Source organism: Canis lupus, chromosome 31 (genome assembly GCF_011100685.1).
Source record: "Canis lupus familiaris isolate Mischka breed German Shepherd chromosome 31, alternate assembly UU_Cfam_GSD_1.0, whole genome shotgun sequence".
In the NCBI taxonomy this organism is placed as follows: domain Eukaryota; kingdom Metazoa; phylum Chordata; class Mammalia; order Carnivora; family Canidae; genus Canis; species Canis lupus.
In genome coordinates, this window is record NC_049252.1 from 39446983 (window position 1) to 39459063 (window position 12081).

At 66.2% G+C, this 12081-nt stretch overlaps 1 protein-coding gene and 1 long non-coding RNA gene across 3 annotated transcripts; one reads left to right on the forward strand and one right to left on the reverse strand.

Annotated features, from left to right (window-relative positions):
* Positions 1-2220: 2220 nt before the first annotated feature.
* Positions 2221-9732, reverse strand: SPATC1L (spermatogenesis and centriole associated 1 like). 2 transcript variants are annotated; one of them, XM_038581695.1, is made up of 4 exons: positions 9407-9732; positions 6366-6716; positions 2911-3134; positions 2221-2575 (listed from the first exon to the last, which is right to left on the reverse strand). In XM_038581695.1, the coding sequence occupies exons 1-4, from the start codon at positions 9606-9608 to the stop codon at positions 2252-2254; spliced, it is 1101 nt and encodes a 366-aa protein (XP_038437623.1). In that variant the 5' UTR covers positions 9609-9732; the 3' UTR covers positions 2221-2251. The 2 variants fall into 2 exon arrangements, with proteins under 2 accessions (XP_038437623.1, XP_038437624.1); XM_038581696.1 differs by having other exon boundaries at positions 2229-2575; positions 2911-3062; positions 9407-9727.
* Positions 9733-9800: 68 nt separating this feature from the next.
* Positions 9801-11167, forward strand: LOC119867098. Its single transcript, XR_005382476.1, has 2 exons — positions 9801-10062; positions 10967-11167. It is a non-coding gene; the product is annotated as an uncharacterized LOC119867098 (long non-coding RNA).
* Positions 11168-12081: the final 914 nt, after the last annotated feature.

Below are 12081 nucleotides of genomic sequence, written 5' to 3' on the forward strand. Positions count from 1 at the left end.
GTGTCCATCAAGTGACCCTCAACGTGATCTGCCAGTGACCCTCCATGTGACCCTCCAAGTAATGCTCCAAGGACCCTCCAAGTGACCCACCTTGTGATGCTTATGACCTTCCATGTGACTCTGCATGTGACCCTGCATGTGACCCTCTAGTGACCCTCCAGTGACCTTCCAAGTGACCCTCCATATGACACCCCAGGTGACCCTGTGAGCCTCAATTTTTTCACATCGGCTTCTGAGCTTCAGGCGGCAGAAAGATGAGAGGGGCCAAGTGTGGGGCCCCGTCCGCGGCCCTGGCTCTCAGCAGAGGTCAGCTCGGCCTGGTCGGGGCGGGGGGGGGGGGGGTGTCGAGTCTGCACGTGCGTGGACGTCCCTGCAGCGCAAGGGAGCACGATGAAGCCCCAGCTCCCCAGCTGCTGGCTGTTCTCCCGAGGCCGGAGGCTTCTCACGAAGGGGTGACGTGTCCGGGCCAGCAGCCCAGGGCCCTGCACCCAGACACCCGGCCGGGCCACCAGGTGGGCATTCCCAGCCTGCAGAGCTACCTAGGAGGAGGTGAGCCCGGCAGGGTAGGGACAGCACCAGCCTGAGGACACTCCTGCCCGCCCGCCAGGGCCCTCCCAGACGCCCACTGTACCCCGTCTGCCATCCGCCAGGGCGCAGGACCCACCCAGCCGTGGCAGTGCAGGGGGGCCAAGGTCCCAGGGGGGAGACGCCCAGCTCCTGGTCCCCGTGTGTGGCCTCGGGACCCCACCCCTGGAGCAGCCAGACAAGCCCAGAACCCCGGGGAGGCTGCGGCAGGCCAGGCCCTCTGCAGCCCCGGCTCCCCTGGGTGGACACGATGACCGCTCTCCCTCCTCTAGGTCCCACGAGTGACGGGAGCCCCGGCAGGACCTGCAAAGGCCCAACGAAAGCGTTTTTCCAAACCCGGGTCCTAACGCTGAGGCTCGTCCCTAGAGGCCTGCATCCCGGTGGTGCCCAAGTGCCCACCAGCCCCCCTCCCCCGACGCAGAGCCCTGGTGCTAAATCTGTGCACCCTGGATGGACCCCCAAGGTGGCAGAGTCCCTCAGCCGGGGGTGGGTGTCCAGTGGCTGGAAGGGCAGGGAGGCGTCAGTGATGGACTGGGTTGTGGCCACCCCCAAAATCATGTGTTGAAGCCCCGACCCCTGCACCTCAGGGAGCGGCTGTATTTGGACACAGGGTCTTTACAAAGGCAGTAAAGTTAACATCATGTCTGTCGTGGGGTGACCCTTGTCTACTCCGACTGGTGTCCTCATAGGGAGAGCACAAGCCCGTGAGGCCGCGGAGGGAAGGCCGCATCTGCGCACCCAGGAGAGGGGCTCCGGAGCTGCGATGTCCAGCCCCCGGCTGGGGGGTAATAAGTGCGGTTTGAAGCCCCCTGTTCTGTTGGGGTGTCGGGCTGCCCAGGCTGTGGCTGTGTCCTAAGACGCCTGGGGCCTCTGGGACACAGGAGGCTGTGACAGGGACAGGTGACCCAGAAACCCCAATACTTTCACACCCACAGCAGGGACGGGACCGGGGACCATCCACTCAGCCAAGGCCCAGGAGGGGGCCAGCGCCAGGCTGTGGGCCCAGGGGGTCACTTGTCTTGGAGATCTCAGGAGACACGGGGACCTGACGGCTCCAGCATGGGGGGAGGGGGCGTGTCAGATCATCCCTGGGTTAAGCAGGTTCCCCGGAATCCACACAGCCCCGGGCGCCCTCCTCTCTGTCCCCTACGCTGCTGTCCCCATGCAATTCCCACGTCGGAACAAGGGACCTGTGTTTTCATTTTGCCCCAGCTCTGCGGGGCCTACAGCCGCCCTGCCCGCACGGAACCCTCGCCTCAGGCTCTGCATTTGGGGAAACCAGCCGCAGGCTCCTTGCGGCCGGAGTGGAGTCCTCGAGGCCTGGCCGGGCGGGTGCCCCGTTGGCTGGAGGCCCGGGAGCTGTGCCCCTCGAGGCTGGGTCGCGGCTCAGCCCCGGGATCCCGCGGGCACCTCCCCGCGCTCTCCACCCCTCAAAGAGCCAAGGGAAAGGGAAACAGGAAACGGATGGTTTTAATACAGTGACTCGATGGTGCCGCGGGTGTGGGCGGCCGGGCCGGGCCGGGCCGGGCCGGGCCAGGGGCCGAGGGGGCGCCTGCTGGGGCCGGGCGGGCCGGGGCGCTCCTGGGCGGCCGCGGGAGGGGCGCAGGCGACCCGCTCCAGCCCCGCCCGCCCCGCCCGCCCCGCAGGGAGGCTCGCTGCGGGCGGCTCACCAGGCGAAGAGCGGCTTGCGGTCGTCCTTGGCGAGCTCGCACAGGCAGCTGAGCAGCAGCAGCGAGTCGCCCAGGAACTTGGGGGGCAGCACGTCGATGAGCAGCTTGCGCAGCGCGGCCGGGCTGCGGGGGGGGCTGGCGCGCAGGTCGGGCCGCTGCCGCAGGATGCCGTAGGTGTTGATGAGGAACTCGCTGAACTCCGGGTGCACGTCGCGGTTGTAGCCCAGCCTCTCCAGGCGCGCCGTGAGCGCCGCGTAGCGCTGGGTCAGCTCCCGCAGCCGCGTCTGGTCCACCGACCCGTCCAGGGACTTGGTGCACGTCTGCGGGGGCGGCTCCGTGGGCGGCGGCCCTCCCCTGCCCACCCCCTGCCCACCCCCTGCGGCGCGGCCCGGGCGCTGGGACCCCGGGTCACCCGAGGCCTCCCCGCCGCAGAGGGCAGGTGGGGGGAGGGGGGACCCCTAGAGCTGTGTGGGCAGCACGGGGTGGGGCCTCCGGGAGGGAGGGGCCTGGGGAGGGGCTCAGGGGAGGGAGGGACCCCGGGGAGGGAGGGGGCTCCCGGGGAGGGAGGGTCCCGGGGGGGAGGGAGGGACCCCAGGGCGCGGGAGGGCCCCAGCGGAGGGAGGGACCCGGCAGGGAGGCGGCGGCAGGGGCGCACCTGCTTGATCTTCTCGGGGATGTTGGACACGGTGAAGCCGTACAGGCGGGTCAGCCCCGGGAACACGTAGGCCAGGATGCGCCGGTCCAGCTGGAAGGCGATCTCCCCGACGATGCGCCCGTCCTTCTGGGCGCCGCAGCAGCCCTGGATCTCTGTGAGGAGCGGCGGGGCAGGCCGGCGCAGGACAAGGACAGTCAGGGGCCAAGCCTCCTCCTGCCGCACCCCTGGATCCGTTTGGGGGAACAACTGAAGTAATCGCGCCCGGGTTTGGGGTGAAGCGCTGGGGCCCGGCCCCCCCCCCACCGCGGAGGGCCCCGGCCGCCCCCAAGCCGGAGGGTAACAGCAGGGGAAGGAGAGCTGGACCCTCCTGCGGTCCCAGGGCAGCGACCCCTGTCCCCTCGCCCCAGGCAGCCTGACCACCTGTGGTCCGGGGTCGTCGCCACCCACCCCACCCCCGTCCTCTGAGACCAAGGGAAATGCCTTTAAAACTTGTTTCTCAGCCCAGGAGTGTTTGTCTTGTCCCCCCAGAACCTGCTTCCAGACCTGCTGCAGCCCCGTCCCTCAGTCAGCAGACCCTTCCCACGCTCCTGGCCCCATGCGTGTGACCCCGAGACCCCGGCGAGCACAGCCGCATCCCCGCCGCCCAGAGCCTCCGCCCGACACCTCCCTCTGCTCCTGCCGGGCTTTCATCCCCACGAGGAGCCCAGGGCTTGTCCAGCCACCAGACCAACCCTACAGGTGACGCCTGGTGCAGCCTGCGGGCTCCACCCCAAGGGCAGGGGCGCACCCACGGGTGGGTCCCATGACCACACACAGGACACCCCACACGGGCACCTGAGCCCTGAGAGCGGCAGGACCCCAGGACCAGCCTTGGCCGTGGCCGTGGGCAGGTGGTTGCCCTCCTCGGCCCCATCCTGTGCCCGGGTCCCCTTAACCATCCAGCCAAGACAGCCTCCAGGGCGCTCACACGGCGCCGCCAGTGGGTGACCACAGGGGCTCATCAGCCCTTTCAGGACAGGCTGCTGCCAGGTGGCCACTGGTGACCCCAGAGGACAGGCCCCCGAGGACGGACCCTGAGGACGGCCCCCAAGGACAGGGCCCCGAGGACAGACCCCCGAGGACAGGGCCCCAAGGACGGGCCCCAAGGACAGACCCCCGAGGACAGACCCTGAGGATGGCCCCCGAGGACAGGGCCCTGAGGACAGGCCCCGAAGATAGGCCCCTGAGGACAGGGTCAGGATGCAACTGCCTCAGCCGTGCACCCCCAGACGCCGAGAGGGGAGCATCCGCGGACAGGGCCCATGGGCGTCAGGGGAGGTGGCTCTGCGGTGGGGACAGGGAGGGGCTGCAAGGGTGTGGACAGCCCGGCAGAGGGTCCCGTCTGAGCCACACGGCCCAGAGCCCGGCTCCCCACTGAACCCCACGAGGGCCCAGAGCTGGGGGGCCCTGGGGCCACGGGGTCCCAGTGGGCAAAGCAGGTTTCAGGGGGCCGAGGAGAAACACTGCTGTGACATGCTGGGGTGACAGGCCACACGGTGGCCACTCACAGCAGCACAGCTCGGCGCTCCAGCGTGCGCGGCGAGGGGGTCCTGGTGCACGGGTGTCCCGGGGGCTGCGCCTCCTTCACCCTCACAGTGACCCGGGGGCCTCGGGGCCCACGCCTGCACCAAGGAACTGAGGTCACGGGGCGCAGTGCCCCCTCCCTCAAAGCGTGCGACTCCAGGGTTTCCGTACCCTCACAGCCGTCCAGCCGCCACCATGACCTGATTCCAAGACAGAACACAACAAACCCCTGTCCCGCCGCGGTCCCACGGCCCCTGCAGCTGCCGACGCACCTGCTGTCCCCGCGGACGTGGGTGCTCTGGGGTCCCTCCGGGGCGGCCAGGCACAAGGTGCACCCCAGGTCCGCGCACGCCGCATTCCTGCTCCCCCGAGCCACAGCCGCCGCGGGGGTGGGCCACGTCCCGTCATCCCCGCGTGCCGCCCGCCGTCCGGGCTCCAAGGTTAACGCCGCTCGGAACGTTCACGCAGGTGTTTGTGCGGACGGACGCACCCGGCTCTCCCGGACCTGAACCCTCGACCCGAGCTGCGGGGACGCCTGGTGATTCCAGGTCTGATCTGGGATGAACCTGCCGAGCCGGTGCACAGCGGCGAGACACGGCCTTCGGGGGCCACGTCCCCCTGCACGCGCGTGTGATAGCCTCCGCCGTGGGCTGACGCGCCGTCCCGTGGTTCCCTCAGCATTTTGCTGGTGACCGATGGTGATCTTGAGCATCTCGCCGTGCCCCACGTGTGCATCTCCTCTGGGGCAACGTTCCTTCCAGTTCTTGGCCCAGTTTTAATTGGATTGTTTGGCTTTTTACTGCTGGGTCGCGGGCGGTTCTCACACATCGGGACACTCGCCCTTATGGTGTGAGGACCGGGGTTTTCTCCCCCCGTGGGCGGGATCTGCTCTCTAGAAACGTGGGCCTTTGAAATATACCAGCTTTTACTTCTGAGAAAGCCCAGAGCACGGACTTCGCCTTTTGTTGCTCGTGCTTTGGGGTCACATCTAAAAACCTGTGGCCAAACCTGAGGTCATAAGCTGTGTGTGTGTGTGTGTGTGTGTGTGTGTGTGTGTGTGTGTGTGTGTTTTCTCGAAGAGTTTCGTGGCTTTAGCTCTTTTAGATTTTTTCAGGTCTTTGATACATTTTGAGTTCATTTCTGTATGTGGTGTGAGGTCCAACGTCACGCTCGTGCACGTTTGTCCACCCGTCTCAGCACCACTGGTTGCAAAGGCTGTTGTCCCTCCGTTGACTGTCTCGGTGCCGCTGCTGCACGTTAAACCTGTACACCCTCGGCCTTGTTTCTGGACTCTCTGTTCCACGTCGCCCATCTCCGGCGGCCGGCCCTCCAACCACCACGCTGTCTGCGTTCCCTGAGGAGGTGGCGGCTCCGTTGGGTTTTTGGGTTTTTTTAAGGTTTTATTTATTCACGAGAGACACAGAGAGACAGAGGCAGAGACGCAGGCCGAGGGAGAAGCAGGCTCCCTGCAGGGAGCCCGATGCGGGACTCGATCCCGGGACCCTGGGGTCATGCCCTGGGCCGAAGGCTGGCGCTCCACCGCTGAGCCACCCAGGGGTCCCCGCCGTTGGTTTTTTTTGTTTTTTTTTTTTTTTAATTCATGAGAGACAGAGAGAGAGAGAATGGCAGAGACCCAGGCTGAGGGAGAAGCAGGCTCCACGCAGGGAGCCCAACGCGGGACTCGACCCCGGGTCTCCAGGATCGCGCCCCAGGCTGAAGGCAGAGCCAAACCACTGAGCCACCGGGGCTTCCCCCCACCCCCGCCCCCAATGTTGGTTTTTTAACAGGCAAGACGTTTTAAGAGCAGCAGCCCCGGACCCGGGCTGAGCCACCCGCCCCCCTCTGCTGACGGCGGAGCCGGGGCGCCAGGGCCCGCGCACCCCCGGCCGTACCGTTGAGGTAGTAGCTCCTCCTGGTCCTGTCCCCCGACGGCAGGCTGCTCTCCGAGAAGCACACCTTCTTGGGTCGGACCATCTCCCTGGGCTCCAGCAGGGTCTTGTCCGCCAGCGGGTCCTGCAGGGGGCTCAGGAGCGGAGACAGCTTGAGGTCGGTGCCCCGGGGCGCGTGCAGCTCGGGGGCGCCGAGGAAAGCCTTGAAGGGCACCGGGGCGGGCGCCGCGCAGCCGGGGGACGCGTCGTCCTCGCGGGACATGGGGGCGTGCGAGCACAGCAGCTCCTCCAGGGAGGACGTTGGCAGCTGGCAGGGCGCTTCCGGGGCACCGGCGAACCTTCCGAAGTCTGCAACTGGACGGGGAGGGGGAGTCAGGCCCGAAGGAGGGGGTCCTGAGGCCGAGAGCCCCCCAGAGCCCCAGGGAGCCGCCGCTCAGCCTCCTGACGCCCGTGCGTCCTCGCTCGTTCACAGGGACGCCAACGCTTTTAAATGTTACGTGGCCGCGGCCGTCCTGCGGGGGCCTCCCTCTGCCACATACCTCGGGGTGGCAGCATGAACCTCGGGGACACGCCGTTGAGTCATCGGGTAGCTTACCGGATACATTTACCCGCTTCCCGGCGCGTGTGTGCACACGCACGTACAGGCACACACACATGCACGCACACGGCGAGTCTCACATCCACTGCGCTGCTGAGCCTCGGGGAGGAGTCCCGGTTCCCTCGTCCAGACACCGCGCCGTGCTCCCCGCGCTCCCCGGGCCCAGGTGTGCGCCGTCGGGCCTCCTCGTGCTCCCCCTCAGCAGCCGCCCCGCCCCCGACCCTGGTGACCGTGTCCTGTGCTCACCCCCCTCGGGTTTCATTCTCTGGACTATCTCTGCCTTTTCTCTACTCGGTTTTTTGGGGGGACCGTGGGGGGTGATTCATGTTTCACATCCTTGAAGCAGCTCCTTCTGTCCCCCTCGTCAACGCCTCCTTCCAGGGCGCTAGGGTTAGTGACTGTCACGCAGAAGGTATGACCCGCGGTCACCTTCAAAGTACTGATTCTTCTTGTGATTCACAAGACCCCTTTCTAGCCTCATACGGTGAACTGGTTCTCCCTCCCACCAGAGAGGCAAACACATTCTTGAGAAACCGTGTTTTTTCCGAGCTATAATGAAAAATTGCAGGGGTGGCGGCTGGCTCGGTGGGAGGAGCTGCCCCTCGATGTTGGGGGCTGTGAGTTCAAGCCCAAAGCTGGATGGAGACATTCCTTAAATAAATAAAACCCTAAAAGAAAAAGAAACATCATATCCTAAAATGTACCTCCTCGGGAGCCAACTAATCGACCTTCGGAGATGTTTTCCCAGAAAAAAAAAAAACAAAACTTCAAAAGAAGAACAGCCCCCTGGAGGTGTCTTGCCTCGCGTCCCGACCCGCAGCGGCCGGAGCAGCCGGGACTGTCCCGCCGCCGCCTCAGGACTCCCTGAGCACGGGCTGCCCAGAGCTGAGGGGCAGAGCCGAGGGGGGCCCCCCCTGCACCCACGGGGCCTCGGTGGGCTCAGCCGGCTCGGGCTCTCTGTTCCTATTCGCTGAGCCCCGATTCCCTCCTGTGACTCCAGCACAGGTGTGTGAACATTAAAACAAAACAAAACAAAAAAAACAAACAGCACCCGCTATCTTCGATCCTCAGTCCAGTCCAAGAAGCAGGCACTGTGCAGACCTCGGCCCCCGCTGACGATCGATGGGAAGAGATCATGTCGCATCGTCGCAGAAACCCCGCGGGGAGCCCGGAGCCCAGACCCGCGAGGGGGGCCCTGAGCCGCGCCCGCTCCTCGGCCTCCCTCCCCCCGCAGAAGCTCCGGAAGGGCCCCTCCGGGTTCTGGGCCCGAGGGCGGGATGAGTGGGGGCCCACGACACACGAGCCCTGTGGCCTGCAGCCTGGGGACCCCGCGGAGCGCGGTGTGGCCCGGGGGTCGCGAAGGTGTCCGGGGGGAGGGCGGGGGCCGCGGGGGGCGGTAGAGGCCACAGCCTGGTGGCGCCCCTCCAACAGCTCCGTGTGAACCGGCGGGAGCGACCCCGGCCAGCCCCCAGCCCCCACGAGCGCGGACGTACCGTCCACGGGCTTCGGAGAGGAACCGGGTGGGTGAGCAGCGGCTGCCCCGGGGGGGGGGGCCTTGCGGGTGCGGCCCTCGGGCGAGGGGGCGCTCGGCCACCGGCGCGTGCTGTCCAGTGAAGGACACGGGCTCGAAAGTGCATCCTGCTTAGAGGGCGGCGCTGAGGGGCAGTAGGAACCGTGGGCCTTGGGGCGCAGAGCCTGGGGGGCCTGAGGCGCGTCCGGAGCCCCGGGCATGGGGGCGCTGACCAGAGCTGAGCTCCCCCCAGGGTGGCCGCCGCCCCGCTGACCTGGGCCCCGGCCCTGCAGCAGGGCCTCCCCGCCTCCCCGGCCAGGGCCTGCTGTCCTGCAGGGTCGGGGCCCAGGGCGTGAGCACGGGGGGCGCCGCCGTCCCAGGGACCCCGCCCTGACCGGGTCCCCCCGCAAGTGCCCGTCACTGGGGACCCGCGGGTGCAGGATGGAGGGACGGCGGGGCGGGCCCAGGACCACAGCTGACACGGGGGGGCTCTGAGCCCTGGGGGGGCCCCCGCCGGACCCATCTCCTGGGACCGGGCCGTCCTGGGGCCCGAGGGGGCGCCCTGACCCGCTGTGGGGTGTCCCAGGGCACGAGGCCCCGTGGCCCGGGCGGTCCCTGTGGCAGGCGTGAGCGTGGCCGCTGCGGGAGCTCAGGCTGGCGGGCTGGGGTGTGTCCAGCTGACCTCGTGGGCGACAGCGCCTCCTCCCCCAGCCCCCGCACCCCCGCCCGGGCCTGTCCTGAGACCCCCGGGCCGCAGGGGGGTCCCAGCCAGGAAGGCGCCGAGACCACCCAGTAGGCGGCCTGAGGGCGGCGCCACCCCATGTCGTCCGTGGGGCCCGCGGGCCGGGAGGGAGGCCTCGGCCGAGGACACGGCAGAGGGGGTCCCGGCCCCGCTTTCCCGGGGAGGCCTCGGGCATCAGCGCCCCCGCGGCTCACCTGCGCTCCCGGGGGAGCAGTCCTCGGGGTACGTGGGCGCCCGGGGGAACAGCAGGTCCCGGCTCCCGAGGCCACCGCGCTCCTGGCAGCTCTCGCTGAGCAGACGCTTCAGCATCTGGTTCTCCTTCATGAGGCGCACCTGCTTCTTGAGCTCCGCGTTCTCGCTCATGAGCCTGCTCATCAGCTCGCTCCCCTCGGCCATGGCCGTGGCGCGGGGGCTCACGGGCGGGCCTGCGGCCCCATGGAGGTGGCAGCCCAGAGCCCGCAGACGCTCGGGCACAGCCCAGGCCCCGGAGCCCCACAGCCGCCCGGCCTTCCGCAGCCTTGTGATGTCACCCTTAAAGAGCCGGCACCCTGGTCACCCCGTCACCCCCGTCACCCCAGTCACCCTGCGGCGCCGGGCCTGCCCACTGCAGCCGCTGGCCCGAGCGACACCTCCCACCGGGGCCCAGGCCGCGGAGGGCACGGGGTGGGGCCGGGGGGCCGGGGGCCGGACAGAGGGCAGCCAGCCCACATTGGAATGTTCTGGATCCCAGGAACTGCCGAGATTATGGGCCAAGGATGGCGCCGGGTCGTGCGGCGTGCGCAGGCCTCCGGGGACTCCGGTGGCTGTCCCCCCCCGCGGGGTCAGCGGGGTCCCCAGGACCTGGGCCCAGGTCAGGCGTGCACCCCGGGGACGCACCCTTGAGGCAGGAGGGCGGCGGGGGGGGGGGGGCAGAGGGAGTCGGCGCAGCTCCGGGCCGGCCCTGCAGGCGCTCTGGGCAGGGGCACCGCCGACCCCGCTGTCCCCGAACTCGGCTCCTGCGTGTCCGGAACCCTGACCCACGGGACCTGACCGAGGACCCCGACAGGCACAGGGCCGTGGACTGGGGGCTCCGTCCTGGGCACGGGCGGCCTGGACCCCACGACCCCAGCCCACCTGCTGCCCCGGGGCCCTGCAGGGCGGCGACCTCCCCACTGTCTGGCCCTGGCCCCTGGGCGAGCTGCTCACGCCTCGAGGACATGTGGATGCGGCCACGGGGGGCAGCCGGGTGCACTGGGGCGGCAGCCACGGGGGTGCAGGGGTGCGGGCGGGGGTGCGGGTGCAGGTGTGTGCAGACGAGCACGTGTGTGGGCCAGGGCCCAGGTGAGGCTGACCCCCGGTCGCCCCCGGGTGACCTGGCTGCGGGGCACCCGGCATCCTGTCCTCGGCCTCACCCGACCAGACCCCGGGCTTGTGGACGCTCTGGAGCACCAGCCTCCAGGGTCACCTTCCCACTGTGCTTCCTGCCGCCCGGGCTGGACTTTTGTCGGCATCTCCGTCCTCCTACTCGGGTTCTAGGTTCTGGAAGTGGGCGCCTAGGCCACCAGCTCGAGGCCTTACTGCGGCATCAACACGGAAGCCCGTGGCCGCCCCGCAAGCTCTTACCTCATTGTTTTTTCTTTCAGCTTCAAAGAGTTTTCTTCCCCTGTACTTTCCTTTGGGCCATTGGTATTTAGACACATATTGTTTAATTTCCAAATATGTGGGATTTCCTATCTCTTAGTTACTGAATTCTGATTTAATTCCATTACGCTTAGAGAATCCACCGGATGACTTCAACCCCGTGGGATGGCTCTTGACTCGCCCCGCATGGCGTGTCAGTGAATGGTCCAGAAGCTCTTGAAAAGGAGGAGGTGAAGCGTCCCGTAAATGCCCATGACTTCAAATTGGCTCCACGTTCTGTCCACACTTGCTGAGACAATGTTGAAATCCATTAAATTGTATATTTATCAAATTCCCTCTCCGGCTACATTATGTTTTCTATATTCTGAAGCTCTGCTATTAGGCGCATATACATTATTGTTATTCAAGGTCTATTTTTTTTAAGGCTTTATTTATTGGAGAGAGAGCGAGAGCACATGGCCAGAGGAAGGAGCAGAGGCAGAGGGAGAAGCAGGCTCCCCGCAGGGAGTCCCCCAATGAGAGACTCGATCCCAGAACCCTGGGATCACGCCAAAGGCAGATGCTTCACCCACTGAGCCCCCCAGTCTCTATTTCTATTAATGTTCCTTTTCCTGAAACTTACTTTGATATTAATATAGTACTTTTGCTTTCTTTTTTTTTAATTTTATTTATTTATTCATGAGAGACACAGAGAGAGAGGCAGAGACACAGGCAGAGGGAGAAGCAGGCTCCATGCTGGGAGCCCGACGTGGGACTTGATCCCGGGTCTCCAGGATCATGCCCTGGGCAGGCACCAACCAACTGGACCACCCAGGGATCCCCCTACTTTTGCTTTCTTATGATTGTTTTTGTTATGTTATCTGTTTTTCTTTTATTGGCACTTTTATCCTATTTTCACACTTAAAACTTCTCGGGGACAACATAGCAGGTCGTGCTTTCTCAGGCCATGGGACGGTCTCTGCCTTGTCAGTGGGCTGCTCAGCCCTTCACAGTTAGTGAACCTACTCACGTGGCTGGTGCGTTAGTCTCCTAGGGCTTTGTAACAAAACAGCTCACGCTGAGTGGCTTAAAGAACAGAAATTTATTTTCTTAGTTCGGAACCCTAGAAGTCCACAATCTGGGAGTGGGTGGGGCTGGCTCCTCCTGAGGCCCCTCTGGGCCGTATGGACACCGTCCTCTCCTGTGTCCTCATCTATTCCTCTGAGGACACCAGTCCTATCAGACCAGCACTACCCTATGGGCTCATTTA